General features: G+C 49.4%; 1 protein-coding gene across 1 annotated transcript in view; it reads left to right on the top strand.

The window, feature by feature from the left end:
* Acsbg1 (acyl-CoA synthetase bubblegum family member 1) overlaps positions 1–27,492 on the top strand; it is a 57,242-nt gene that overhangs the window by 7,035 nt on the left and 22,715 nt on the right. Inside the window, 4 exon segments of the mRNA XM_032911556.1 lie at positions 10,392–10,492; positions 23,609–23,829; positions 24,255–24,343; positions 24,587–24,707. Of these exon segments, the coding sequence (XP_032767447.1) occupies positions 10,392–10,492; positions 23,609–23,829; positions 24,255–24,343; positions 24,587–24,707 (532 nt within the window).

Here is a 27,492-nt window from a genome sequence, read left to right as displayed (position 1 = left end):
TGTTTTGATAGCTTTAGCTTTTGCATTAAATACTTGAATTCACATTGAACAATTAGATCAAATAATTTGTATCAGTTTGTTCCATCTTGAGTTATTTTTCTGTGGTTGGCTGGAGGAGAGCCTTGGCTTCTTTCTTTCTCAGCTGCCTGGGCTTGTTAGGAAGGCCCTTAATTATCTGATAGGTTGGCTTCTCATCTTAGTGAAAACTGGTTCACTGGGAACTCGCAATAATCTTAATTTCTGAGTTTCACTCACCTGTACTTGTCATGTGTCTACCCTGTGCTACCTTGTACACCACAGTTTTGATTGCAGAGGGTGTTCAAAATGTTTTGGAATCAGGAAATGTAAATCCTCCAACTTTGTTCTATTCTGGGTCTTGAATTTTCTTTTTTAAAACCACCATCATTATCATCATCATTATTGATTATTTTATGTGTGTATTTGTGTGCGTGTGTGTGTGTGTCTGTTTCTCTCTGTCTCTGTGTCTCTCTGTCTCTGTGTCTCTCTGTCTCTGTCTCTCTGTGTTTATCCCAGCTGGCCTCTCAGTGCTGGACTGCAGGTCCATGCCATCGCGAAGGCTACAACAATGCTTTCTCACTCCTAAGGCATCTATTTAGTTCGTCAAGTTCTCTCAGGAATGTTTTGTCCCACTAAATTTAAAGTTTCTTTCCTCTCTAGTCCTTGGATTGAACACTTTCTATTATTTGTCTTCGAGTTCTCTGACACTGTTCTTCGATTTGAATCTGAGGCCATCTGGTGAACCCTTCCCTTACCTCAGAGATTGTACTCGCCTTACATCTGCTGTTTTGTGGAGATTTCCTCCCTGGGGGCTGGGGAGAAGGCTCAGTCAGTGGGGAGCTTTGCTGTGCACGTTAGATGACCTACATTGAGCTCTCCAGTACCCATGCAAATCTGTGCGGATGTGGAGTTCTCCTGACATCCTAGCATTCAGGAGGTAGAAAGAGGGAATCCTGGGACAAGCTGGCTAACTAGATTCACCCAGTTGGTTAGCCCTGGGTTCAAGTGAGAGACCCTGGCTCAATAACTAAGATAGAGTATGATGGGGAAAGATGCCCAGTGTCAATCTCTGACTTCCACATGCATCCACACAGGCATACACCAACACACACTCAAGCACACATATACCCAGACAGACACACACATACACATATATATACTACACACACACATACCACATACACACACATGGGGAAGGGGATGGAGAGAGGGACAGAAGAAGAGGATGGTACCTATTTTTCCCCCTTTAGTTCTCTAGTCTTTTTTTTTTCTTTTTTTCGGAGCTGGGGACCGAACCCAGGGCCTTGCGCTTGCTAGGCAAATGCTCTACCACTGAGCTGAATCCCCAACCCCTAGTTCTCTAGTCTTAATAAGTGCTATAAAACTCTGGTAGTGTCTTCTTTTCCATGTCTGAAAGAGAGGAAAGAAACTTTAAATTCAGTAGGACGGAGTATCCCTGAGAGACCTTGAAGAACTAAATAGATGCCTTAGGAGTGAGAAAGCATTGCTGCAGCCTTCAGGATTGCATGGACCTGCAGTCCAGCACTCAGGCTTCGGCAGGATGGAGAGGCCAGTCTGGGATACATTGTGAGACCCTGGCTCCAAAACAATCAGGGTTTGTTTCTATTTCTGTTACTGCCTTTCCCCCTTGATTGTGCATATTTTCTGATATATGGTTATTTTTGGCAGGATGGCCGATGTCATGAATGGTGAGTTGAAAGGACTATGACTGTTAATTTGAAGGATTTGCAAACACGTTAGACTAGTGCCTTAGCCATCATACATGCTTTCCCAGTCAGTTGTTCCTAGGAAATTCCACAATGCTAAGACATACGGAGTGGAGTTGGGGTCTTCACAGAGCCGTTACAGGGTCAGGGATGACCCAGCATGTACAAGTGAATCGTTCAATTTCATTCATTCAATTCCCAACACCAGAAAACAAAATAAAATACAAAAACAAAACAAAAATCCCACCATGAACTCTGGAGTCTGCTCACCTGGGTGCCAGGTGTCCCTGTCACTAGCTATGTGGCCTTCAGCAATTTATCTCAATATATTTCCATTACCTCATAAAATGGGGGTCACGGTCAGTTAAGACAGCCAAATGAATCAGTCCCATAATGTAACTGGAACACTATCTGGTATATACCAGTACCTCAGAAATGCTAGACTTGGGGTCCCCTCTGTTGCCCAAAGGCACTCCAACCACTCACAGCAGAGCCCCTTGCCTGCCAAGTGAGAAGTGCAGACTATGGCTGTAGGTCACTTCTTTGCTGTCCTTTGACTGGTGTGTACCCCAGAGCAGGGACCAACCCTGAGACCCAGCATCAGCACACGGCTGGTGCACGGATGGAAGGTTTCCCTGCACAGGGAGGTTCATCTCGACCTGGAGGAACACACTTTCCTCCTCTCATGCCCCTGGGAGACAAGCCAAGAACCATCTTTCATCAGAGCTGGGTTCTAACCCTCCATGTGCCTCTCTATAGATGGGGTAGCTGAGGCCCTGATAAGAAAAGAGCATAGAGTCACACACATGGCCTCCCCTATGGTTATCAAACTCACCATTGTACCTATGATGGATGCCACGTGCAGCTAAGCCTGAAACCCTACATGTGATGCCTTCCATCCATCTGATAGAACCGAAAATTCCTGCAAGTTGTTCTTTGATTTCCACACGTGTGGACACACACACACACACACACACACACACACACACACACACACACACGAAGGAAGGAAGGAAGGAAGGAAGGAAGGAAGGAAGGAAGGAAGGAAGGAGACAATTTTGGAGTTAAAAAGGAAGCTTCATTAGGACTTTGGAAGTGGAGTTCTGACATTTCTTATTATTCATAACATCCGTCACAACACTGGCTATCCTGATATGAAGTCAGGAATCAGTGCAAATCATGAGAGTGCTGACATTCGATACTGGTCCTTTTGTCCCCACCCTGTCCCACTCCAATCACCCGAGTGGTCCAACACGAGCAGGGTGTCTGACTGGCTACGGACTTGAATGCTGGAGCCCACCTTCCTGAGTCGTATCTGAGTGTGCTTCTTCATCTACAAAATGTTGACGGCCACAGTATTTCATTGTCGGTTGTGAGGATGGATGTCTCCACACAGATGTAAAATATGGAGAGATTGCACAATACATAAAGATTTGCACAGTACGTAATAAGTACAGGAAGGTTACCAGCACATACTGTTCTTATCCCCTCATACTTCCCTGCCCTCTCAGGCTTGGGATCCCGGCAACAGGCAAACTTGTAGCCTTATGTCTTATTCTAGCCCAGGCCCTAAGTTGTCAATCACAGCCAAGAAACTGGGAGGTCTTCTATCTGTGACATCTCAAAATATGGAGTACCAGAGGAGAATCAGTCACATGGTTCTGAGGTCACATGGTCAAGGCAACGTCTGGGCCAGAATCCAAAGATTAATGTCCAGGGAACTCTTCCCTGGGCATGACCAATTTGCTTTCTGATTCCTTTGAGAGTTTGTAGTAGGACTTGATGATTGGCATCTTTGTTTCCTTACACAGACAATGGGGATTTGGCTTAACGAGGTTGAACACTCAGTCTAGAACAGCCAGCTGGGCTATAAGTGAACTGGCTAGATGGCTGCCCCACCCATGGAGATGAGAGCCAAGGCTTAGGGAGGATGAATGTTAGAGGGTGAGGCCTCTCAGTAAACAACATAATCCTGCTAGGATCTAGTCAGTCAAGATCCCCAGGATCCCTGATGTGTTCCTTCTGGTGGCTCTGGACATGTGTTAGTTCACGTATGCCTCACCCTAACCCTTTTCCAGAGACTACACATGCCTGGCCTATCTCCACTTTGGCCCAGCTATTCATGAGCTGAGAACTGGATGGTCCACAGCCTGGTCTGTCGTTACCCTTGCTAGCTTCCCCTGCCCCACCCCTCATGCCTCACATGAAGTAATAATCATAGCTTCAACCCTACTCAACGTTCCTTCTTTGCCCTCTCCAGGGCTGTCTCCATAACACCTCCCTCCCAGGAGCCTTGGACACACACAGGGCTCGTCAGCCATTAATTATCTCTGAGCCACATCCAGTCTGCTCACCTCTGCCCACATGCTCACAGAAGGCATCGAATCAATTCTCAGGGTAGGAGGGAGGACCCCCTAGAAGCTGTCAATCACTGAGAAAGGGAGAGAGGTTATTTCCAACTCTGAGAATAAGGACTGAGCTAAAATTTGCGGAAGAGTCCTTTAATGCTAACTGCCTTGGGCTAACCAGCCAGTTCCAAGAAGAGCTATGACAACAGAAGACCCTTTCAGGGTGCTTCTTGGTACAAGTAGGGCTTGGAGAAGAAGGAACCTGCTGGAGGAGGCTACATATTCCCAGGCTCCCCGAACCTCATCAATTTGGAAACCATATCCAGCCATCCAAGGGGGCGGAAGGCTGAGGCTGCCTTTGCCTTCAGGTATAGACATTGTCACTAGTAGCCCATAGTGCGACACAGTGCTGATCCCAACCATTATGCCACTCAGCCAGCATGGGGGCAGTCAGAGGTGGTGGGCATGGGGGCACGACACAGGGCACAGACTCCATCCGTAACACCCAGGCGGGAGGAGAGTCTGACGGCTTTTAGTGAGATTGGGCTGTCCGTAGGGCCTGGACTCCTGAGGTCCCACAGATTCCAGAAATAGGAAGAGAGTTTCTGAGTGCAGAAGCCTGTGGGTGGAATGAGAAGTGGGCTTCTAGGAGGGTCTCAAAGTGGCCCCTCACCAGGTTTCAGGGTGAAGTGCGAAATCTATGGGTGTCACAAGACGGAGAGCAGACGGGGGCGGGGGAGGCACTTAGGAAAGAATCTGTTAAGGGGTTAAAACTGGGTGGTTTTAAAAATGGGGTGCTGGTAGTTTTCTGCCATCCAAGTTGGCAGAGGGCCTTCCCACAATCTTCTGCCCCCATTAGTGTCCCCGTGCCCTGCTTTTGTGGGTAAAATTAGGGTTTAAAGTTTCCCCTTGTGCTGGCTGGGGTTCCTCGGGGCTGTCGTCTCAGCCGGGGAGTATTTTGGGTTTGGAATTTAGCTCCTCGCGGATAAGTAAAGATGAAGATATGGTTGAATTTCTCAAGGGGGAGAAGGAACAGAGAAATTTAAGGAGAAACGGAAAGCGGAGGTGTGCAGGGGCTCTCCCGGCAGCAGGACCCTTGTTTCACAAGGCACTAAAGGGGTCACTGCAGCTGCAAACCTGCCAGCTGTTTGGGGCAGCGAGGGGGCACTGGGAAGCTGAGGGTGAGGCCCATGGATGAAGGTAGTGTGGGTAGAATGGATGAGTCCGTGATGCAAGTGCCGGATAAACCTGTGTCCTGGCTCTGTCGTCAGAGCCAGCTTAAACATGCTAGCACCGCCTCTTGCTGGCTGTGTCAACAACAGAGCAAATCTGGAGCTCTCAAGGCCTCCGTTCACTCATCTGGAAAATGGGACTATTAATAACATTACATTACAAGGTTGAACAGAGGATAAAGGAAACCAGCCCAGCCCATGTGACAAAGGAACACCTCCGCAAAAGAAAAAAAATTGAACAAACAAGTCAATCTTCTGGTTCAACCCAAGAGGCCCCTGGACAGGCTCCGAGATGTATGGCCCAGCAGCAGAAGCAATTTCTCCAAGGCTCTGTCAGGGAGCACAGCCAAAAAGCTGTCTCTCATACTGCACTAACAGGTCCCTGTCCTGTTTTCTGTTCCACTTATGTAAGAGACACATAGGTGGGCAGCTGGGTCCTGTGCCATGTAGGTCAGAGGTATCTGGGGCCACACCTTGCCAGGAGCCCCAAGGCAGGCTGGGGCGGGTCCCTATTCACGCCCAACCTTTGTGGCTCATCACCCAGAACCTAGGCCACCGCGACAGTCAGTTCTCAGATTCACCATGCCTTAGCTGCAGGAGCAGGGGGTACACAGCCCTGAGCCCGCTGCCACAGGAAGAGGAAGGTGAGCGGGGAGTTTGGAGTAGAGCCTGCTAGGCAAGTCCTCTACTGTGAGTCTTCTGTGGGGGTCTGTGGGGTGGGAGTGAGGACTGGAGAGAGATCTCAGAAGCCTCATCTTTGAGACAAGGCAGTCCATATAGACCAAAATGAAGCTGGGATATGAGGGCCAATGTACAAGGGAATAGTATTGCAAAGTGTGGACTCAGCCTTCTTTGGGGAGCCCCAGCGTGTGCCACTAGGGTCTGGAGAAATCTCTTTGGGATTTTTTAGGATGCAGGGTGGCACTGAGGTAACACCTCCATTAACAACATTCTCAGGATTTCTAGAAGCTCTTTTTCCCTTTGCCTCAGAGGAGAGAAAGATGAACACTTCAAGTACCAGAGGGGTACTTGAACCTGACCTTGGAGAACAGTGGTCAGAAGTCTTTGCAGAGCAGGAGTCCCGGAAATCTGATTGATTTGCTCTTACAGGTGAGCAATGGGCTCTAGGGAACGTTGAGCCCAGAGCTTCAAGGCAGCCACCTCCTGTGAGCTTGGATTGTCCCCAGATTGAAGGAGCATGTGGGTTTAGGAGGCAGTAAATTGCAGTCAGGTACCCAGCCCCAGGAGTGGTGAGGCTTGCCTCAAAGGAGAGCAACTACCCCTCGCCCTGCTAGGCCTGGCAGTGACTCACCATGTGTCTCTGTTGCAGGGCGGTCTGGTCGAGTTGGGCCTCTCTGGGGCTGCGGTGGCTTTCCCCAGGGGACGCTGTGACACACCCTTTGAGGTTCTCCCTCTCTCCCGGGTGAGCTTGAGGGGTGCAGCCACCCCACAGGGACCATGCCAGAGGTGCTTCTTCTCAGGTCTGCCAGCTCCATCCTGAGGACCGTGTAAGGAACCAGGGTCCCACCATCCTCCTGCCTCTAGCCCCACTGCCATCTCCCATGGGGTAGTACTTAGCACAGTACTGGAGTCCCAGACCTCGGGTTAAGTCTTTTCCTCCTACTCACTCACCCTCTCCCACCTCACTGTCCAGGCTTCTCACTTCCCAAGAGATCCATGACAATCCACCAGGAAAAATGATGACAGATGACTTTGCACTGGGCACTTTTCCTACCTCATCTTCTCATGGTAGCACAGGGTATGGGTTACAAAGCAGCTCAGAGGCACAGGGTGATTTGAGCATAGCATACAGTTTGAAAAGTTAGTTGAACTCTGTGGACAGACTCCGTGCTTGGCTATTTCAAGAAAACATTTATTGAGTATCTGTTGCATCACTGCTGAGGACTAACTGGGAAGAATGGGTAATAAGAATAAGAAATGGATCTAAACACTTGTGAGGGATTCATACAGAAAGCAAGGGTTCTCCTTTACCTATGTGTCACACACAATGAGGATGTGGTGATCCAATCAACGTTTACTGGGCTGCCACAGTCATGACTCATGGCCAGAGAACAGAGGTAAATTGGGAATGACCCTACTTTCCAGGAACTTCTTGTGTTTGAGCTTCAAAGACCAATATAGAGGGTGCTAGGGGAATTGAGGAGGGCTTCCAGGAGGAAGAGTTATGGAAGTTAGGGAGGCTTGCATCCATATGGTTCCCACTAGTCCGCTGCAGCAAGCCTGGATGCCTACATAAGGTAGAATGACCGTTTAGATGAAGGCAGTGAGCAGGCCTGCCACAGCCCTCTGCCCTGTATGCATCATATCAAGTTGCTCAAACATACCTTGGTGTTCTCATTCCCTGTACACCTAGGGAGGTGGCAAAGAACCCTGAATCTGATTTTCTGTGAAAAATGAACACTGTGTTTGTGGGAGAAGAGTGTTGGATGGGTGAAAGCAGTCAGCCTCCTGCCATCTTGGAATTCTTCCTCTCTGGAATTCAAAACACAGACACAAGTCAGCTTAGGTGTTTCACTGACCATTGTTATTTTATTACTTGAGGAGACTTCCTCCTCCTGGAAACCTATCAGCTTCCAGAGCACTGATTCCAAAGGAGTTTAACCTTCCTGAATAACAGGCGTAATGATGGGCTCCTTACTTCATTACTGTAGCGTCTGTCATCTCACCTGCTGGGCTCATCGCTGACCACCTGTCCTTCTGGAAAGAGCAGAGAGTCAGAAAGAAAGCCCCTATTTTTCCTTTAGTGATGGGGATTGAACATGGGGCCTCACACATGCTAGGTGCATGCTCTGCCACTCCAGGACTCCAAAATGTTTTTGGAGAGTAGGGTTTTGAGAAAATTATGAGCCACTCCATTTGGGGAATCTCTCTTCTGGTTTAACCTATAGTGCGAGCACACTTGACTCTCTTGTTTCCTATTCTTCTATAAAGGTGATGCCTTGCTAGACATCAACACACTCAGACAAACAACAAAATCCGCGCTTCCTCCAGCAATGACAAAGAAGCAAAGCTGTGTGAGGCTGGGGATTCATGGGAATGGCTCTTGCTATACTGTAGCTGAACCCACTTCTGCCACTAGCTAGAACCCTGAGTGAGAAGGAAGGACAGTAAATACATTCTAATTCAGGTGGTTGTCCCTTGAAGGGCCTTAGCTTTCAAGACCTTTGCAAGGAGAGATCAGCAATTTAGCTGGAAATTTGTCTGGAAAAATTTCCTGTTTGACTTTTTTTCTTAACCCAGGTACCCCAAATTCTTTAAGCCCAGGACATGAGGGTTGAATATGACCCTCATGGGTCCATTCAACTATATGGGCCAACTGCAAGGGTAAGTGAGGTGTCCCCTTCCACCAAGTCCTGGAGGAAGGACAGGGTCCACCTGAAGGGAGGAGAATAGACTTGCTGATTCTCCTGCAATGGGTGCCAGGCCTCAGGAAAGGCCTTTTCTGGGCGTTCCCTCACTCTATAACCAGGGCTCTGCTCTCATCAGTAGCATAGCCCCCTGGCTTCCCTCAGGTGGCTGTCTTCATTTCCTCTGTTTAGCTTTGTGAAAGCCAGAACCAGTTTGTCCGAATTTAATTAGGAGAGGAACTGCACCTGTACCTTTAATGGTGGCCACTTAAAAGCAGACCTGTTGAGAAGAGGCTCTTAAGATGCTGGGAGATTACAAGTGACTGTGGGGGCTCTCCAGTCTGTGCTTTCAAAGATGGATCATCACTGTGCACAGGGTTTGGCCCTGTTATCCAGGTCCCATCTTTGGAGGATACAGCTCTCCTTGGGAGCTCATAGGCTTGTTTGATAACATTACAGTCTGTGTCCTCAAGTGGGACAGCTTCTACCCAGAGAACCACTGTGCTATAAGTGATACTCCCAAGTCAATAAATCCAGAAGGCTAAGAAACCTCAGCTTTCTCATCCTTTCTGTCCTCCCTGGAGCAGGTGTGCACAAGAAGGAGCCAATTCAGTCCTCCACTTCTGTGCCAGGTCGTCATAGCGACAGGAGGGATGCTCCAGCCCTGTGGTCCAGGCCTTACTCACAGTGTGCACATAGAAAGGACCAACTTAGTCCTCTCCTTCTTCCCCTCCACATCCCTCTCTCTTTATAACTCCATTTTGCTTTAAAACATGTCTCAGGTTCTTAAGCAGACTGCTACCAGGTGGGCCTGGGTGTGTTCGAAAACTTAGTTTGAACCTGAAGTACCAGCAAGGAGTAAGACTGAATGTACTAAGCAGGTAATTGGCCTGGCTTCCTGGGAAGTGGGTAGGGATGGGGCTAACCCCACCCCGACAAGTAAATGGGACTCCCTGGAGCCATAGTCATACCCTCAGGATATTTATGACCAGCTCTACAGGTTACCCACTACACACTTCAGTAGGCTTTGTTTACAAAGCTATGATGATGTGTCCCTGGTGTTGTATGATCTTGCAGCCCTGTGTAGTTCTGAGAGTGTGTATTGAAATCTGTCATGTGCCCAGGCAGGCGAGGTATAGCCAGCTAAATCCTGGGGAGGGGTCATGCTGAGGGGCTGAGGGATGATGAAGCTGATGCGATGACAGAAATCCAGGAGCTGGCTCTATTCCAAGCCACTCAGCCTGGGAGACCAGAAGGAACTAGGACAGGCAGAGGAGCCCCAGGCCTCCCTGACCATGTCCTCTCCACAGGCAATCAGGCAGCATTGAAGACAGATAGCATGGAGGAAGGACTTTTAGGATCCCAAGAGTTCTAGGAATGTCCTCTGCTCTACTCCGAGCCTTTTGGCAAGTTCTGGGACTGATAGGTGTGAAAAAATGATGGGATGGAGTCTTCTCCCATCCTTAAAGCCCATGCTATCTTAGAATGGAGGCTCAGAGTCTCTCAAAACCAGAGCCCAACCCTTTTCTTGTCTGGACACTGACTCAGAGAGAAGCATAAACTTGTACAGACACACAGCAAATGAGAGAAGAGCGGGACTTGAGTTCTTCTCCTACAGAGGGCAAGGGGCAGGGCACTAGAGGAAGAGAGATAGAACACAGGATATTCTAACCAATGTTACTCATCTCCCCCCACCAGCTCCTTAATCGATGGGCGGACACTCTCCAAAGAGTCTCCAAGTCATGGTCTCGAGCTCTCAGCTCCAGAAAAGGCAAGAGCTGCCTCTTTGGATGCTTCAGGTAAGCTTGCATGAATGGAGTATTTCTGGAGGGAGTTGTGGGGGCTGCTGGGAGCTGCTGAGCAGAACTCTGGAGAAGAGGACATGGAATCGTGCTATGTCCACCTTCCAGGGACTCCGTCTAGCTCTCCTCTCATGGCTGACATTAGGGTCAGGCATGATGGAAGATCAAGGCTGATTCTTTCCTTCAGTAAGGTTGTAAGGGGACTAACAATGGATAACCCTAGCAGGTAGGGCCTGAATGCTTGGGCTTTGGAAAGACAGAAAGGGGCCCAGGCAGATAAACAACACCTTGGGAGTTTGGACCTAGTTAACTGGGGCATGGGGCAGGCGAATGGGTGCAAGCTAACGCAGTTTGTTTTGGAAGCTGGATCATCATGTGCTCTCTCAAGTGACCTTCCCCTTAGATAAGTGTGCCTCAAGGAAGGCAGTTATCGTTTACCCTGAACATTTATCTGGACGAGAGTGTTATTACCACAGCATTTGTTCACTTTTTATCAAGTCCAGAGCAACGTTGTAACAAAAGCAGCATTTCAAAGTTAAAATAAATAAATAAATAAACAGCGAGCACCCAACTTGGAGGCTCCCGGCTTCCCACTGTCTGTGCTGTCTTGAGACCTAATGTCCCTGCCCCGAGTCTCTCTTCAGGGGTAAGCATTGGGTTGGTGGTCTATCCAGCATAGATTTTTGCCAGCCGTAGGTTCCTCTTGGAGTAGAAAGACACCACAGTGGCCATCCCTCTAAGCAGGAGCTGATTGGAATTGAAGACAAGTTGCTCTCAAGTGTCTATATTTGAAGTGGTGGTCTATTTTGTTGTATGGTCTTCCATTAGAGCATGCCTATGTTTTCCTCGCGATTAAAGTGTCTACAAGTCGGTAGCAATGTTTAAAACGGGACAAGGCAGGGAAGATGGAGCTGTTTCTAAATCTATGAACTACAGAGTAATGTTAGATCTGGGAACCAGAGAAAGACTAGGAGGCCATGGCCTTCCTCTCAAATCCTCTTTCCTTGGACTTTGCTGAGTGGACTTTGCTGGGATCCCAGAGTGGCTAAAAGTAGGGCCAAGGTTTCTCTGCTGTGTCACAAGTTATTGTCATAGGCTAGAGGGAAGTCACTAGGCCCACTTTCAGTAGGGAAACTGAGGCATAATAGCTCATCCCTGTAGTCTCAACGCTTAGGAGGCTGAGGCAGGAAAATTACATATCTAATGCCAGCCACGGATCGATAGCAAGTTCCCACATAGCTGTGTGTCTAAATAAGTATAAAGGATAATATTAAAAGACAATCAAAGCAGTATAATGCAGAGAGTCCCTGGACCAGGACTCCAGGTACTTCAGTCATTCCCAGGTTCCTTCACCGAGTGGGCTTACACTGTTGTTTGACAAGCTGCCTCTGGTGGCCTTGGCAAGAGCCTGACTTGAAGGCTGAGAGGGTCTTATAGGGCTGCTGCTTCCTTTACCACATCCCCCGTCGGAGGTAAAGAAGAAGGAGCCAGACCATCCCTTGGTTTCAGGGAATTGGTTTGCTAGGTTTCAGGGAATTGGTTTGCTAGGTTCCAGAGGAGGCCAAAAGCAGAGCCAGTTGCTCCAGGGAGCCCAGGCAACTCACTGACCTGCTTTCTTCCCTCCAGTGCCCCCCTTCCTGCATGAACCTAGCTTGCTTGTGCAGAAGTTTAATTGCTTCCTGAAGCACTTGAAGGACAAGTGCCAGAACCATTTGCTTGGGCCAAGGAAGCCCTAGGGCTCAGAGGTCCTGGAGGTGGGTGGTAGCATTGGCATTCTTGCAGTTGAAAGAGAAGGAAGAGAGCTGGGGGGGGAGCTTAGAAGGGCATCTGGCTCCCCTGGAGGTACAAGTGATGCTAGCTTGTGGGCCTCAGTTGCTCAATTATAATCACGTCATCCTTAGCCTTGTAGCTGCAGGCACAGGAAAAAGCAGGTCTGAACAAGCTGGGTATGGAATCCCAGTGAATGTCCTGTCTCCAGCACCATCTGAGCATCTGGGCACAGGCAGGATAAGGAGAGGTTATAGGAAGGGACAAAGCTACCGAGACTAGTTTAGCAGGACTGTGGGAATCTGTCAGGGACAGGCCAGCCCTGTCTGACTGGCTGTGTCTATACTCTCTACCTCGTGTTCTAGGCTTTGGGGATGTTGAACTAGATGAGTTTCATCCCTGCCCTCTATGGACTCCCGGCCTCTCTACAGATAGACTCTGAGGGTCAACGTGGATGGAAGAGGGCTGGGGTTAGATGTGGTGGACCTTTGGCTATCCTCAGACTCTCTTGCTCCATTAGACTGTTGGCAGGTGAGAGAGAGAGAGAGAGAGAGAGAGAGAGAGAGAGAGAGAGAGAGAGAGAGAGAGAGAGAGAGAGAGAGAGAGAGAGAGAGAGAGAGAATGAGAATGAATCATGCACACACACAGGTAATGGTCCTCTTATCCTCTTGGCTGTCAGTAGGTACCCAGAACAGAGGATGAATGGGCTCCTCCTCTAGGCCCTACTCATGCAAGCCATGTCCTTAGGGTAGGGAGGATGTCGGTGGAACAGAGCTCCAGATGCATCTGGATTGAGTGTCTATCTTCGGCTAGCGCTAGAGTTAGAACTAGCATCCTTTGTCTCACTAGGTGAGGAGGCTCATGGGAGTTGGGGGTGTGGCAGACTGGGCTATGGGGGCCATTGAAGGAAGGACAGGGGAGAGATCACAGGTTGGGTGGGCGGGGGGTTGTAATGGTATAGTGCTTGCAGAAGACTAAAAGCCGGTAGGCATCAGGACATTCCAAAGGCCTGGGAGGGGCATCTGTGGGATTCAGACAGATAGAAAACCTGTCCAGCAGCACACGCTTACGGCTGCCTCTAATTGAACCATTCCTGTAACCAGGCCCCTGTTGAAGCACTTTTTCATTTTCTTCTTCTGAGCAGCAGAGGGAAAGGTGCCTTAATCGCTTCCCGTTGAGAAAAGGAACCTCACAGACAGGCTTAGTGATTCTCACATTTTCTTCTCTCTGTTTCTCTTTGTCTGTTTCTATCTTTCTGTGCGTCTGTCTGTCTGTCTTGCATCTCACTTTGTAGCCCAGCAGTCCTTGAATGTGCTGTCTTCCAGCCTCAGTCTCCTGAGTGCTGGGATGAAAGATTTGTCCGTCTGCACAATCAGAAGCGATTTTCTCTGAGGCAAACACCTTACTAGAGGCAGAGCAGCTAAGGGTCCATTCTGCCTCTTCAGGTCCTAGATAGACCCCATTGAATACCAGGAATCAGGCCAGCCCCAACCTCCTCACCACTTAGCTGCTACGGAGCTTCTGGATTCTTGCCTGCTGGAGTCAGGGTTCAGCACGGCTCCCTCTGAGGCTTCTTGGTCTCCTTGAGTTCCCAAGAGATTTGAGGGTCCTACATTCCAGTCCTCAGACTGGACTCTCGGGCAGCCGTGGTGCCAAGCCAGATGCTGGAATCTGACCTCCACACAAAGGCAGCCTTGTGTCAGGGCCTGAGACACATTTTTTTTTCTAGCCCTTTCTAGGTTGAACAGGAACCCCAGCTGGAGAAGGGAGGAGACTCAGGGAGAGCAGCTGCCAGGGTCACAGCAGATAGAGGTGCCTGAGGCAGCTTTCCATGCCACCCCTCCCCCTAGGAAGTTGCCAGTCATAGGGGGGTGGGATTGGACAAGCTGAGGATTGGAAGTGGAGGCACTCAGCCCAATTTGGTCCCTAGGCCGTGGAAGACCTCTGAGACCCAAGAATTTTAAACTATTTTCCTAGTCCCTTACTTTTATTTCAGGGGCACATGTCGGGGCCCAGGCTGGAGAACCAAAGTGGAGAGACAGAAGGTGACCGGCTTCTAGCCTGAAGCTGGGGAGTGGGAAGGGGCACAGCTGCCACTTAACCCTCTTCAGGAACAGGACTGGGGGGAAGTGGGAAGGGGTCCCTGGGGTCTGGAGAAATGGTATAGGCACCATGGAGCCAGGAGGTAGTCCACCTCTGTCAACCAAAGGCACATCTGAAGGGTCCTTGGAGAGACTTTTCCAGGGATCAAAGGACTTGGCTTCTCCCAGACATTCTTCAGATGCTGCTTCATGTCCTGACCCTCTGCCCTCTCCAGAGGACTTTCCTTTTAGGGTAGGTAGGAGAATTCCAAACTTCATTCCTCTGTAGCAGGTAGTCTCAGCCTGGGGTCTCCTATGCATCTTTCTTTTTTTTTTTTTTTTTTGTTCTTTTTTTCAGAGCTGGGGACCGAACCCAGGGCCTTGCGCTTCCTAGGCAAGCGCTCTACCACTGAGCTAAATCCCCAACCCCTGCATCTTTCAAATTGGCTACAAACCCTAGAGTAATAACTGAGAGGGGCTCTTAGCTGTTACCTGTTCTTTGTCATCATTCAGACAGGACACCAAAGCTCAGGGATGGCAGATGTCTGCCTAGGGTCACTCTGCCCTTGACCCATGACTGGGAAGCCTAGCAGGGGGCTGCCAGCTTCAGGGTTCTCCTACCAAGCCCAGAGACACAAAATCATTGAACTTAAAGCAGAATAGTCTAGGCCACACACCAAGGTCTGGACAGGCCACTGTGACCTTCGTACCTGTCCTTATCCTTCATGTCCTGACACCAGTGTGACCTCTGCACCTTCTGTATCTATCCCCCAATGAGGTCATCATGGGCTTTCTGAGTGAGAAGATCTGTGGGCTGCTTCTCCACAGATCATTGGGGAGGGGGTGTGGGTGGCAAGCCACACTGTGAGGCAGCTCCGAGAGCATTCATGTGGCCTTGGAGGAGAGAGCTCTGTCACTGGTCTGAGAGCCAGGTGTCACCTATCCCCACAAATGCACTTGGCTTCTGACAGACTTCAGAAAACACTCCTCAGCCCTGTTCTCCACCCCTCACCTTTTACCCCACAGTTTAGAAGTCTTTGTTCCAAAACTCCAGAGCACATCACACCTCCCTGCCTGCCCAGTACCCTTTAGCACAATGGGTGGATTGATAAACGCCCTGCCAAGGTCATGCCAAGATGAGAGGCAACATGAAAAGAATTAGACGAAAGGGGAAGACAGTGTTTGTGTGTGTGGGGTGGGGATGGGGATGCAGGACAAGCCCGCCCCACATGCCCAGCAGCCTGGCTCTGGGGTAGGCAGTATCCAGCTAGTACTGGACCGTGGCTTCTAGCACAGGCCTTTTGCTAGCTTGGTTTCATTTGCATGGCAGATTGAACCACATTAGTTGCTGTCCAGACTCTTCTCCAATGGGGATCCTGGCTACCTTGCTGGGTGATGGAAATGTCAACGGGCTTCTAGCTGTAAATCATGGCTGTTACTCCAGCATTAACCTTAAGCAAAGCAAAGAGCCAATGGTTGTTGTACTCCTGTTGAAATTTGAGGAGTTTTGGCAGTCCCACCAGGTTCCCTAAGTTTTCCCAGTCCCTAGCAGATCACCCCAGACAGGAAGTAGCTCTGAGCAGCCTATGATAGCCCATGGACTCAGACCTACCCGCCCTCTATTCACTGACTACCTAGCTACTGGACACAAGACAAATACAGGACTCCTAGAATGGAGTTCCTCTTCTTTACTTCCTCTGTTGATCTGTACCTTACTTTTTAGAGACAAGCTCTCCTGTGCACAGTGCACATAGATTGAGTAGACTGCTTGTCACTAAGCTTAGGAAAGCCACTTGACTCCCTCCCCCCATCCCTCCCCCAGTGCCAAGGTTATAAATACCTCCCACCATGCCTGGCTCTTTGTCTGTGTGCTGGGCATTTGAACTCAGGTCCTTATGCTTAGATGACATCTCTCCGCCCCTTTTTGCTTCTTCCTTTTTTTTTTTTTTTTTTTTTTTTGAGCTGAGGACCAAACCCAGGGCCTTGTGCTTGCTAGGCAAGCACTCTACCACTGAGCTAAGTCCCCCAACTCCCCCCCCCCTGCTTTGCTTCTTTTATAGTTTGATTCTATATAACTATGAGCATTTTCTTGTATCATTAAGTATTTTGATATCTTAATGACTGCTGCGGAATGCCTGGTTCCCATGATGCATCTCACCAGTCCCTATTGGACCATGGGTTGTTTCTAGCAGTACGGGAGGAAGCCCATCTCCATAGGCTTGCTGTATTTGTCTCATTGTTTCACTTGCGCAGCCTCTGAACAGTACCATTACTGACTCCAGAACTCCTCACTCCTGTGAGGCAGCACAGTCCCCTGCCTTTGGTAACATTATTAGTTTATGTCCTACATTGTATCCTTCTGAACAATGGAATCTGGCAGTCTTTGCTCGGCTCTGCTCTTGCTGCTTTGGGCTCTTTTTTGCTAAGGGAATCAGGAGTGAGGGGTGGCAAGATGGCTTCGGAAGATGAAATGCTATTTATCCTGAAGACAAGGGAAGAAAAAAAACGTATAAAGAGGTTAGAAGGAAAGGAGGAGGAATGGACTTGTGTGGTCTCCAGCTTGGGTGAAGAGCTTCAAGCTCTCCTCTGCCCTGCTGCTTCAGGCTGCCCCTGGTTTCTTCCCATTTCACCCTGTAAAGTGGCTTCTATTACCTCAGCGTCTGTGCCTGATCTCACCTTGCACGTCTCTGTCTCAGTCTGTCTTTCCTGTTCTCAGTCAGTCAGGGAGAGAGGGAAAGAGCTGAAGAGCTCAGATTGTGTCACTTATCACCTACATGGAATAGTCTGACTGAACTGCTCGCCTGCACAGTGATAGGTGGCCAAGCGTGAAATTCTCTTCTCACTCAAGTGGCCAAGGGAGCAGGACTACTGTCCAAGGCCCAGCACCTGTGGGCAGGAATCCTTCTGACTTCTCTGGCCCACATTTACCATACCAATAGCTAAAACCCAGGCTCAGACCTTTTTGTTGTTGTTGTTGTGTTTAAAGATTTATTTATTTATGTATATGAGTACACTGTAGCTGTATTCAGACACTAGAAGAGGGCATCAGATCCCATTGCAGATGGCTGCGAGCCACCATGTGGTTGCTGAGAATTGAACTCAGGACCTCTGGAAGAACAGCCAGTGTTCTTAACCTCTGAGCCATCTCTCCAGCCCCAGGCTCAGATCTTTTAACTTGTTGTCTAGACACGTCCCTTGACTGTAGAGTTGGATGTGGCGGAGGGCACAGTGTCAACACAGGCTTGGGAGCAGGAAATAACCCAGATCTCTGTTTCCCATTCCTTCAGTTCCAAAGTCTAAGGACAGGCTTTCAGGCTGGTGCCAGAAGCCCAGGGGTAGAGACATGTGGTAGACTCAAGTCAGGGGGACATTGACCAACATAAATCCCACCAGGCCCCAAATATAGGGGCTTGGTTTGGTATATTCTACTTGGGGGTCTTTGGGACTTCTCCCAGCCTCCATTTGGAAAGCACCATGCCCTGCCATCAAACCTTCCTCGGGGCCTGGGTGAAGTGCAAAGACAAAGTCTTAGATCTCTTTGCCACACAGTCACTCCACCCAGCCCTCTACTAGGAGGAGGAAGAGGCTAACACGTTCTTCTATACACACCTAAAGGCCCCTACTCTGTACCAGGCTGCTGACTCTCAGGACTCGGAGGAGAAGCCACCTGTATTGGCAAGCAGGAGAGGCAGTTGTTGGGGATTAGTTCTAATGCTTCATCTTAATTTAGTTCCCAAAAGTCATGCTTCCAAGTGCTGAGTGTCCCTGCCCACCCATTGGCTGTAGGGCAATTCTTTATTGAATAGGAGGGAAGCAGACGTGGGACTTTTACATGGTGTGGGTAAGTGACAGAGGGGGAAGAGGGACAGACAGAATCGCCGTGACAGGACAGGCAGAGATCAGAATTAAGAATCCAGGAAAAAGGCCCCAGGGGCCACTCCCCTGCTTGGGTCTTGGGAACCAAAGACAAAAAATAGATTTAGAAAATGTTAACTCAGGAGTACCAGAGGGGAGTGTATGCTAGCTGCGGGGAAGTTTAGAAGTGCCCAGCCATTGAGCCAGTTAGGCATATTAAAAATTAAGCTGACATGTGTGTGCCTTTCATTCGTGAATGCAGAGAGCTCTAATGGGTGGCTAAAAGCGTCCAGTCAAGAGCTCAGTGAGGATTAAGAGTTCACCACTACAGGAAGCTGCAGCTATGACTTATTACCCAGTTAGCTTGGGCATGGAGGTCTTCAGCCAGGGGGTAGCATATGGGCCTTTAAGTGACATTGAATATGTCCTTGTAGCAGAGTGAGAGGGCTTCCAACTAGAGTCACAGCATGTACAAAGGTACAGAGGAAGGAGGCAGGAAGGGTTGGAAACATCTCAGGAGATAAGGAGCCGCTGGAGCTGTGAGGGGGTGTGAGGGAGAGCCTGTCAGAGAACAAGGGAGCAGCCAGAACACTGTGTCCAATGCGCCTCAAGAAAAATATTTAAGCAGATCTGATTTGGGTTTAGAAAGATACTTTGGAAGCCTGAGGAATGTGGGGCAGATTATCAGCTAGAAGTCCAAGGTTACAAAGATAGAATTTGGGCAAGAGTCACTATCTCTCCCCAGAGGAGATATGGGAACCAGGTTTATGGTGAAGCCCACTATAGGAACAGCTCACCAGATGTAGACAGCGTGAGTGTCGGGCAGTGTGGCTCTGAACTCCAGTTCTGTCAACCAGCCCCACTGCCACTCAGCCTCCATGAGACCTACAGCTTTAGCTAGGTGACAGACAGTCGTGGGAATGCAAGACAGCAACCAACTCAGGTGACAATGGTGGCCTCTCCTGGGACAAGGATGACTAGGCCTCGAGAGGGGAGGGTCTCTGGCCTGTTCCACGAGACAGCTGGACTAAGAGGCAGCTGAGTTGCAGCCCAACCAACCTCCCCTCTTCCTGTTTACTTTCATTCTTCTCAAGCAGTGGGTGAGCTGAGCAACAAAAGCAAAAGCACAGGCTCTAGGAGTTAAAGCAGAAACAAGGCAGAAAAAAATAGATGAACTCTATCCAAAAGCATATATATATTCATATATTTAGACTTCTGATAACTCTTGATCTCCATTTGTCCTAGTTACTTTTATATCTAAATAAGACACTATAACCAAAGCAACTTATGAAAGACAGTATTTAATTTGGAGCTCATGGTCCTGTAGGGTTAGAGTCCATGAGCATCATGACAGCATGAAGCAGGCATGGTGCTGAAGCAGCAGCTGAGAGCTCATGTCTCAATCCACAAGCATGAGGAAGAGAGAGAGCTGACTGGGAACGGATGAGGCCTTTTCGAAACCTCCAAACAACCCTAGTGACACGCCTCCTCCAACAAGGCCACACCTCCTAATCCTTCCCACACAGTTCCACCCACTGGGGACTCCTGGGCTTGAGGGGACCATTCTCACTCAATCCACCACAGCATTCCTATTGGGCACCAGGTCCCACCGCCGAGTAGCAACGCCCTCTTTTGTTCAGCATACCCCTCCATTTCCTCAGCGGCAGTCCCTGATTCCTGTTACCTGTCTAAAGAGACTTGGGGACACAGTTATTGTCCTTGCACTATAGATCTCCCTATTAAATATTTTTAATTGACAAATTTAAAACCGTGTACTTATGATGGGCTGTTTTAAAACACGTATATAGTGTGCAATGGCTAAATTGAGACTGTTAACATACGCACTACATCACAGACTACATTTTCTTTTTGTGTGTGTGCTGAGAGCACAGAGTCTCCTCAGCCATTTTCAAATGGACATGTTGTTAGTTTCTGTCCTCCCTCGAACTTTGTAGCTTTCCTCAGACTAGGGACATATACTGCTCAGGGCCTCCATCAAAGGCAAAGAAGCTGAGGGTCCAAGTGGAAGATCCAGGTCTCAAAGAAAGCAGGAGGGTTTCCTTCTTTGTGGAGATGACGATTGTGCTGCAGGGTCCATGGCGAGACCCTGGGCACTTGTTCATTTATTATTTATGCAGTATTGATCGTGATGCCGACGCATGAGACATAGCAGCTTCATGGGCATTTTGAGTCTTCCCTCCTTGGTTATTTCTCAAATGGCATGGCCTTTCCGTCTCCCGCCTGCTTCCTTTGGAATAAGCACAACAGCACTGCCGATCCGTGTCTGTGGTTCAGCGTAGGCTACCGCGCAGGGTGTTATCTACCCCCGGCAACACACAAAACCAAACACAACGCAACTGTGACAACAGCCAGATTAGAAACCAAGTCCCTTCTGCTTTGTTTGGGTAAGGAGGCCACCCACTTTTCCAGCTCAGGCTTCTGACCCACTCCATATTTCTTACAAGAAGTACTCCATTTGGTTATCAAAGCAAGAGATTAATTATAACTGCTTAGTCGTAAGCCTCTTGGTCTGGAGTGGAGATGCAGTACAGCAGCAGACACTTGCCCTGGCACGCACACATTCCTGGTTTCGCTCTCCAGTCCGTGTAGAAAGAGAAGAAAGAAAAGTCTTGGCCTGAGGAGATTTTAGTGATAGATCACAAGACTGAAGCTTACCTCTGCCCATCTTGGCAGCTAGCAGAACAGGTGCAGTGGGCGGTTGGGTTCTGGAAGAGACCACAAAAGAAGAACACTTTTTCCACACTTGGTCCCTGCTCTGTTTGGAAGGTCAAACTACTCCTCCTCCTCCTCCTCCTCCTCCTCCTCCTCCTCCTCCTCCTCCTCCTCCTCCTTCCTCTTCTTCTTCCTCCTCCTCCTCCCTCTTCTTCCTCTTCTTCCTCCTCCTTCTCCTCTTCCTCTTCTCCCCCTCCTTTTTGCCTGAGACAGAATCTCATGTAGCCCAAGCTGCCTTCAAACTTGCTATGTGGCTCAGGATGGCCTTGAACTTTTTTTTTTAAAGCTTTCTTTCTTCCTTTCTTTCTTTCCTTCTTTTTTCTTTCTTTCTTTCTTTTTTTCTTTCTTTTATGTATATGAGTACACTGTCACTGTCTTCAGACTCACCAGAAGAGGGCATTGAATCCCATTACAGATGGTTGTGAGCCACCATGTGGTTGCCGGGATTTGAACTCAGGACCTCTGGAAGAGCAGTCAGTGCTCTTAGCCTCCGAGCCATCTCTCCAGCCCCTAAATTTGCTCATTTATTATGCATATGTAGGTTGGATATGTGAAGGTACCATGTTATACAGTTGAAGGGCTACTTACAAGAGCCAATTCTTTGCTTTCCTTGTGTAGGCCGTAGGGATTGAACTCAGATCAGTAGGCAAGTGCATTTATCTACCGTTCATCTTGCCAGGCACAGTCCAATGCAACTTACACAGCTGTGTGGTCATCGTTGTTTACTTTTAGAGCATTTCATCAACCCCCAAAGATTCCTTGTGTTCTTCTTATGGATGTTCCCGTTCCTACAGTGGGCAGTCAATCAGTCTTTTTCTGGATACTTCTTATAGCTGAATTCCCGAGATACATGGCCTTTTACATCTGACTTCTTTCACTGAACATGGATTGAGCTGTCTCCATGTTCAAGTCAGAATCAGTACTTCGCTCCTTCTTAACGTGAGTGGATTGGATCCCAGTGTCCGGCCCACTCACATCGAGACATCGAGCCTTTAGTCACCTGTCTGTGGATGTCTGAGCTCTTTCCTGTCTCCGGCTGATAGTATTGCTATAAACATCCACATACAGGTGTTTATGGGGATGCCTGGTTTTGTCTGTCTTGTGTGGATACCTAGGTGCCACAATGCCAGGCCCTGTACTGACTCTGTCAGAAACTGCTAAGCTGTCTCCCAGTAGGGCTGTACCACTGCTTTCCCTCCCACCAGCACTGCCGGAGTCTCCAACTTCTCTGTCCTCACTCACCCCTCCTACCTTCCGTGATTACAGTACATCCAAGAGGAAGATAACTTATTAGGGTCACGTCAGGGAGTGACAGGGTTTGGAACTCACGTTACCCTGACTCTGCAGTCCCTCCTCCTTCAGATTTCTAGTTAGTGAATGGAGTCCATGCCCCCTCGTGTTTCCTTTTGACTGGGCCTGGACCTGTTCTTCTGCCTCAGAGCCAGGAGCTTTTCCTCTTTCTATCAACTTCAGAACTCTATTTTCTGTCTAAGAATGTATCTAAGAAGGGCACCTGGTCTGTTCGTCTAATTCATATAGGAGCAGAGGCAAGAGACCCTGTTGAAGCCAGCTTTGGGGCAAGCAGTGTGAAGAAGTTGGCTTCCCGGGGGTTGGGGGGAGATGGGCAGCAGTGAAGGGTGGAGGCAGCAGTGAGGCCGCAGGGGTCCTGGACAGCTCATTCTCTACTAACTTGTGCTCACTTGAAAGGCAGAGGCAGGAAGATGGTAAATTTGAGGTTAGCCTTTAAGACCCTGAAAACAAACAAAAACAAATAAGCCAAAAAGGTCTATAAGAGCAAACTTCCTCTCCAAACAGGAAAGTGGAGGAGAGTGTGCATTTATTGAGTATCTGAGTCTCCTTCATATACACATTTCTTCCGATCCCCATACTCAATGACAAACGCTGCACCTTCCCTCTGAGGAAGCAAATTTGGGCTGTAGTATTTGCCTCAACCCACATGCGAAGTAGTTCAGCCAAGAGGAAGATGCCTCCTGGCTGTTTCTGCCCACCACACACGGTATCCCAAACTGGGATAAAACATCAGGAAAGTGTGAGTTCAAAGCCTGACTCGGCCTCATCCTGGCTGTGTGACATGGAGAGAGTGAGTGGGGCTGTCTGGGCCCTGGCTGCTCCTCTGTGACATAAGCCTGTCTCAGTCCACACCCCGAAGATGGAAAGGGAAGGCCGTGGCATAGTTGGACATCTAGACTTTGGCTGTCAGTCCTCTGCACTCAGGCTCTGCTGACTAGGGATGGTGCTTTTCAGTCCCCTCAAAGCCTTGGCTTTCTGTCCAACTGGATCTGTCCCCACCTGCTGGCAGGAGCCTGAGAAGCTCTGAACCCAGAGACAATTTTATTCTTGTGAGCCGGTGCATGCGAGCTTTGCTTCTGCCGACGACCCCTGTCCTTGGCAAGCAAGCTCCAACTGGATAAAAGCAGAACCGGGGCTGTTTCTGTTTCCTTCTTCCCTTTCCTGCTGCATCCCGCAGCTTTGCTCATCTTCCAAGGCCAAGTAGCCCTCCAGCCCGCGCCAGGCCTGGTTTGCCTGCCGGCTTTCAAGATTCATCCTGAAGGTGGCAGCAGCAGCAGGCATAGAAGCCGCACCCAGGTCAGACCTGGATTCCCTGAAGGCAACCCAGGTAGGCTTGACTAGATTGTGCTCGTCTTTCCCCGTGCAGAGGAAGCACTATGGACCACTCGGGCCGATGGGAGAGTGCGCCTGCGCCTGGAACCCTTCTGTACGCAGCTTCCCTACACCGTGCACCAGATGTTCTATGAGGCCCTGGATAAGTACGGGAACCTCAGTGCTCTGGGCTTCAAGCGCAAGGACAAGTGGGAGCGCATCTCTTACTACCAGTACTACCTGATTGCGCGCAAGGTAGCCAAAGGCTTCCTGAAGGTAGGAGCCGTCACTGTACATCCTCCCCACCCACCACCTGCTTTCTAGCTAGCGCTCCCAGAGCTCTCTTCCCCACCCGGCAAGGTCCCTAGAAACCACCATTGTAGAGCCCGACGCCACCAGATGGGCTAACACAATATTCTGGACCCTGCCCTAAGAAGTTTACATTTATGGATCTTTTATCACAGGCCACCTTCAAGCAGGGCTGGGAAACCTAGTAGTTTGGGCTCCCTAGAAAACCATAGAAAGGGTCAATAGAGCTTCCGGAAACTGATTCCCCAGGAGGTACTCTAGCTGGTGGAGTCTGAGATGGACCTGGAGGGGCCTCTGCAGTCCACTGGAGAGCAGGACAGAGGTGGGGGTAGGAGGGAGGCCCCTTCTGCCCTTCTGTGTAGCTGACCTGCCTGTCTGCCTTTGGCTTGGAGCTCGGCCTGGAGCGTGCTCACAGCGTGGCGATCCTCGGCTTCAACTCTCCAGAATGGTTTTTCTCTGCGGTGGGCACAGTGTTTGCAGGGTGAGTGGCTAGGCGTGGGTTGAAAGTACAAAGAGAGTCTCTATCTCCTTAGAGAGCCCTCTGCCTCTCCCCAACATCTCATATCTCCCCTAGGGCCTTTCTGTGCCTGCTTTTCCCCATCCCTGCTTGCTGGGATGACTAAGGGCCCCCTCTACCTTAAGTCCTCTGGAGTTCCCTGGGGATGGAGGCTCTGGGGGAGGGGCTGGTCCCCCTGCCCCTGATATGATTTTCTTGGACATATAGGGGCATCGTCACCGGCATTTACACCACCAGCTCCCCAGAGGCCTGCCAGTACATTGCCCATGACTGCCGAGCCAATGTCATCGTGGTTGACACACAGAAGCAGCTGGAAAAGATCCTGAAGGTTTGGTGGGAAGGAGCGGTGGGCGTGTGGTTAGAGGTTGGACATCTACTCTAGTGTAGGAAGATACTTTACCTCCCAGCCAGCATTCTTATTTCCTCTAGGCCATATGAACATGCAACATGCATGTACGCACACACACACACACACACACACACACACACACACACACACACGGTGAGGGGGACAGGACAGGGACAGGGGAGGCAGTTAGGTGGGTAACAGCACCTTTCACTCATACTTCTGGCCAGCCCCCTGTCTACCACAGCTTTTCCTCTGGACAGGGTCTTACCTAAAGGGAGAGATGTGGACACTGGGCCCCTCTGTGGCTCACTTTACTTGCGGGAAATGTGCCTTGGGCCATAGCCACTCATCTGCTCCTGAGGGTCAGGTGCTCAACCTTCCAGAACTAGGGAACCTGGGTCTCCAAAGAGGCCATAGTAGATGCCTCCCTTCATCTCTGCTGGAGAAGTCTCTTAAGCCAAGAAGAGGCAAGCTGAAGCTTGTAGTTCTCGCTTGGTTGTAGAAATCCTCCCTATAGTGGGCCCAGGCCGTGGGTGAGATATCCGGCACGAGCTCCTAAAGGAGAATCCGCTCACGACAAACGTAGCTCCCTCAGGCGAGGCTGTGAGCACTGACTGAGAATCACGAGCTCACAGAGAGACCTCCAGGAAGTCTCCAGAGCCCAGGCCTGCTGAGGTCACACTCGTGCTCTTCCCTGAGAGGGGCCAGGGAGAAATGCAGAGCTGGGAGCCATGAAAGCTGTGGGAGAGGAGCTGAGGGGAACCCCCAACAAGGTCCGAGCAGAGACCTAAATCATCAACTCAAAAGAGAATTTCTCAAGCAACAGCATTAGCCTGTGACTACACGAGCCCTCCTGAACGTGTCAGTGTAACTGGATACGGTACCCATCCTTGCATCTTTGCACTTGGCTACCCTGTACTAGATCCAGACTCTGCAGGGGTTTGGTCTAGCCTAAGACATGTGATCATAGGCCTTTATAACAGTTTAGAGTGATTTTGGGAACTCCATTTCCCCTCCTTTCTACTTTACTGTGAAGGGTTTCTCCAGTGGCCCCTTGATGAGTGAGGGATTGTCCAGCCTCTTTGCAGGGGCCTTTTTGGAGCCCTGCTTTCAGTATATCATCACTCCGAGCATCTCTACTTGTTCAGCCTGGATAAATGTATAGGATTGGGAGTGGACAGACAGGTTTAGAATGTGTGCCCCAACCAGTACTCTGAAACAAGGAAGGCTGAGCTCTCTTCACACATTGTTCTTTTCCCCTTGTCCAAACTCTTGGTCTGAGGGACAACTGATCAACCTTCTAGAACCATGGGAACTGAGTTTCCAGAGGCCATGGAAGGTGACTTCCCTTGCCTCTCTGGAGTACTCATCAAGGATATGTATATGTATATGTATATGTATATGTATATGTATATGTATATGTATATGTATATGTATATGTATATATTCCTGGCATTCCCAAAGCACCCTGAGACTTTTTATGACCTAGAAGTCCTCAGATAACCTGGTGGCCTCAGGAGCACTGAGGTCATTAGGTCATTTTCTAAGCCTCGTTACTCATTACAGCCTAACCCAGAACAGAGCTAGGCTTCCCAAGGCCCACTTAGGCCTGGAGCCCCAATGATTCAGGAGCCAATCTAGCGTAGGATTGCTCTCAGGAGCTCTCCTCATCCCCCTCTCCCAACCTATTGCTGTCATCCTTGTTCAGCTCATGTGTAGGTAGCCATGTTGACAGAACTTCATGAGTGGAGCTTCTGACACTCCTAAGAGATACAATCTCACAAGGATCAGCCTGATTCCCTGGCTCTTAAATCCTCCCAGCACAAAGGGAGTTAATCCTCTCCAGGGATGTGCACACAAATCATCCCATAGTGAATAGTCAGCCCTGAAAATATAATATACAAGTAACATTATTTAGACTGAGCAGACGGTATTTATGTATTTTGGAGTGCGTGCATGTGGTGTGTGTGTGTGTGTGTGTGTGTGTGTGTGTAAAACAATAATTAATGAAAAAAGAGGCCACGAATTTGAAAGAGAACTAGGAAGTGTCTATGAGAGTGTTCGAAGAGGGGAAAGGAAACAGGTAAATGATGTAATTATAATCTCAAGAGAGGGGGTGGTGTTTTAAAAGAACCAATCTAGCTTGGCCAGGGAGATTGCTCCATGAGTAAAGTGCCTTCCAGGTGTGCATGAGAACCTGAGTTTGGATCAGCAACACACATGTGAAAAGCCAGGCACAGCAGCCAGTGCCTGTCACCATGGGTGCAAAAGAAGGAAGAAAACAGATCCTTGGAGCCCACTGGCTAAGCTCACTGAGAGACCTCAGACAGAAAGGTTGAGAGCGGTTGCAGAAAGACATCTGCTGTCAGCCTGTGGCATGGCACACTCGTGCATGGGCACTCGCATGTGCAGAGGGCAGGGGAGAATGGTTAGGTCCCAACCCCCAAAATGGCAGTGCCACTCACAATATCCTAACCAGCAGTCCGGGCTCAGCTGGGGCTAGACGGAGAAGGACAGGCAGATAGATGTCTACACTCAGCATTCCTCGGGGACCTGTGAAACCATTCTCCACCTGCCAGGAAGAGCCTTATCTCCCCTACCTCTGGCAAATGGGACATGTAGCTCCCTATTAGCACACACATGTGGCACATTAGCTCCAAGCTAATCTCCAGGTTCTTTCCTCCTTATTAACATTAGCGTTACCTGTAATGCATGTGACATCCACTTGGCTCCTCCAGCCTGCATGCTTCCCCTTCCCTCTACC

The sequence above is a fragment of the Rattus rattus genome, chromosome 8 (genome assembly GCF_011064425.1).
Source record: "Rattus rattus isolate New Zealand chromosome 8, Rrattus_CSIRO_v1, whole genome shotgun sequence".
NCBI lineage: Eukaryota > Metazoa > Chordata > Mammalia > Rodentia > Muridae > Rattus > Rattus rattus.
The sequence above is the reverse complement of the archived record's forward strand: the minus strand, read 5'-3'. Positions and strand labels throughout refer to the sequence as shown.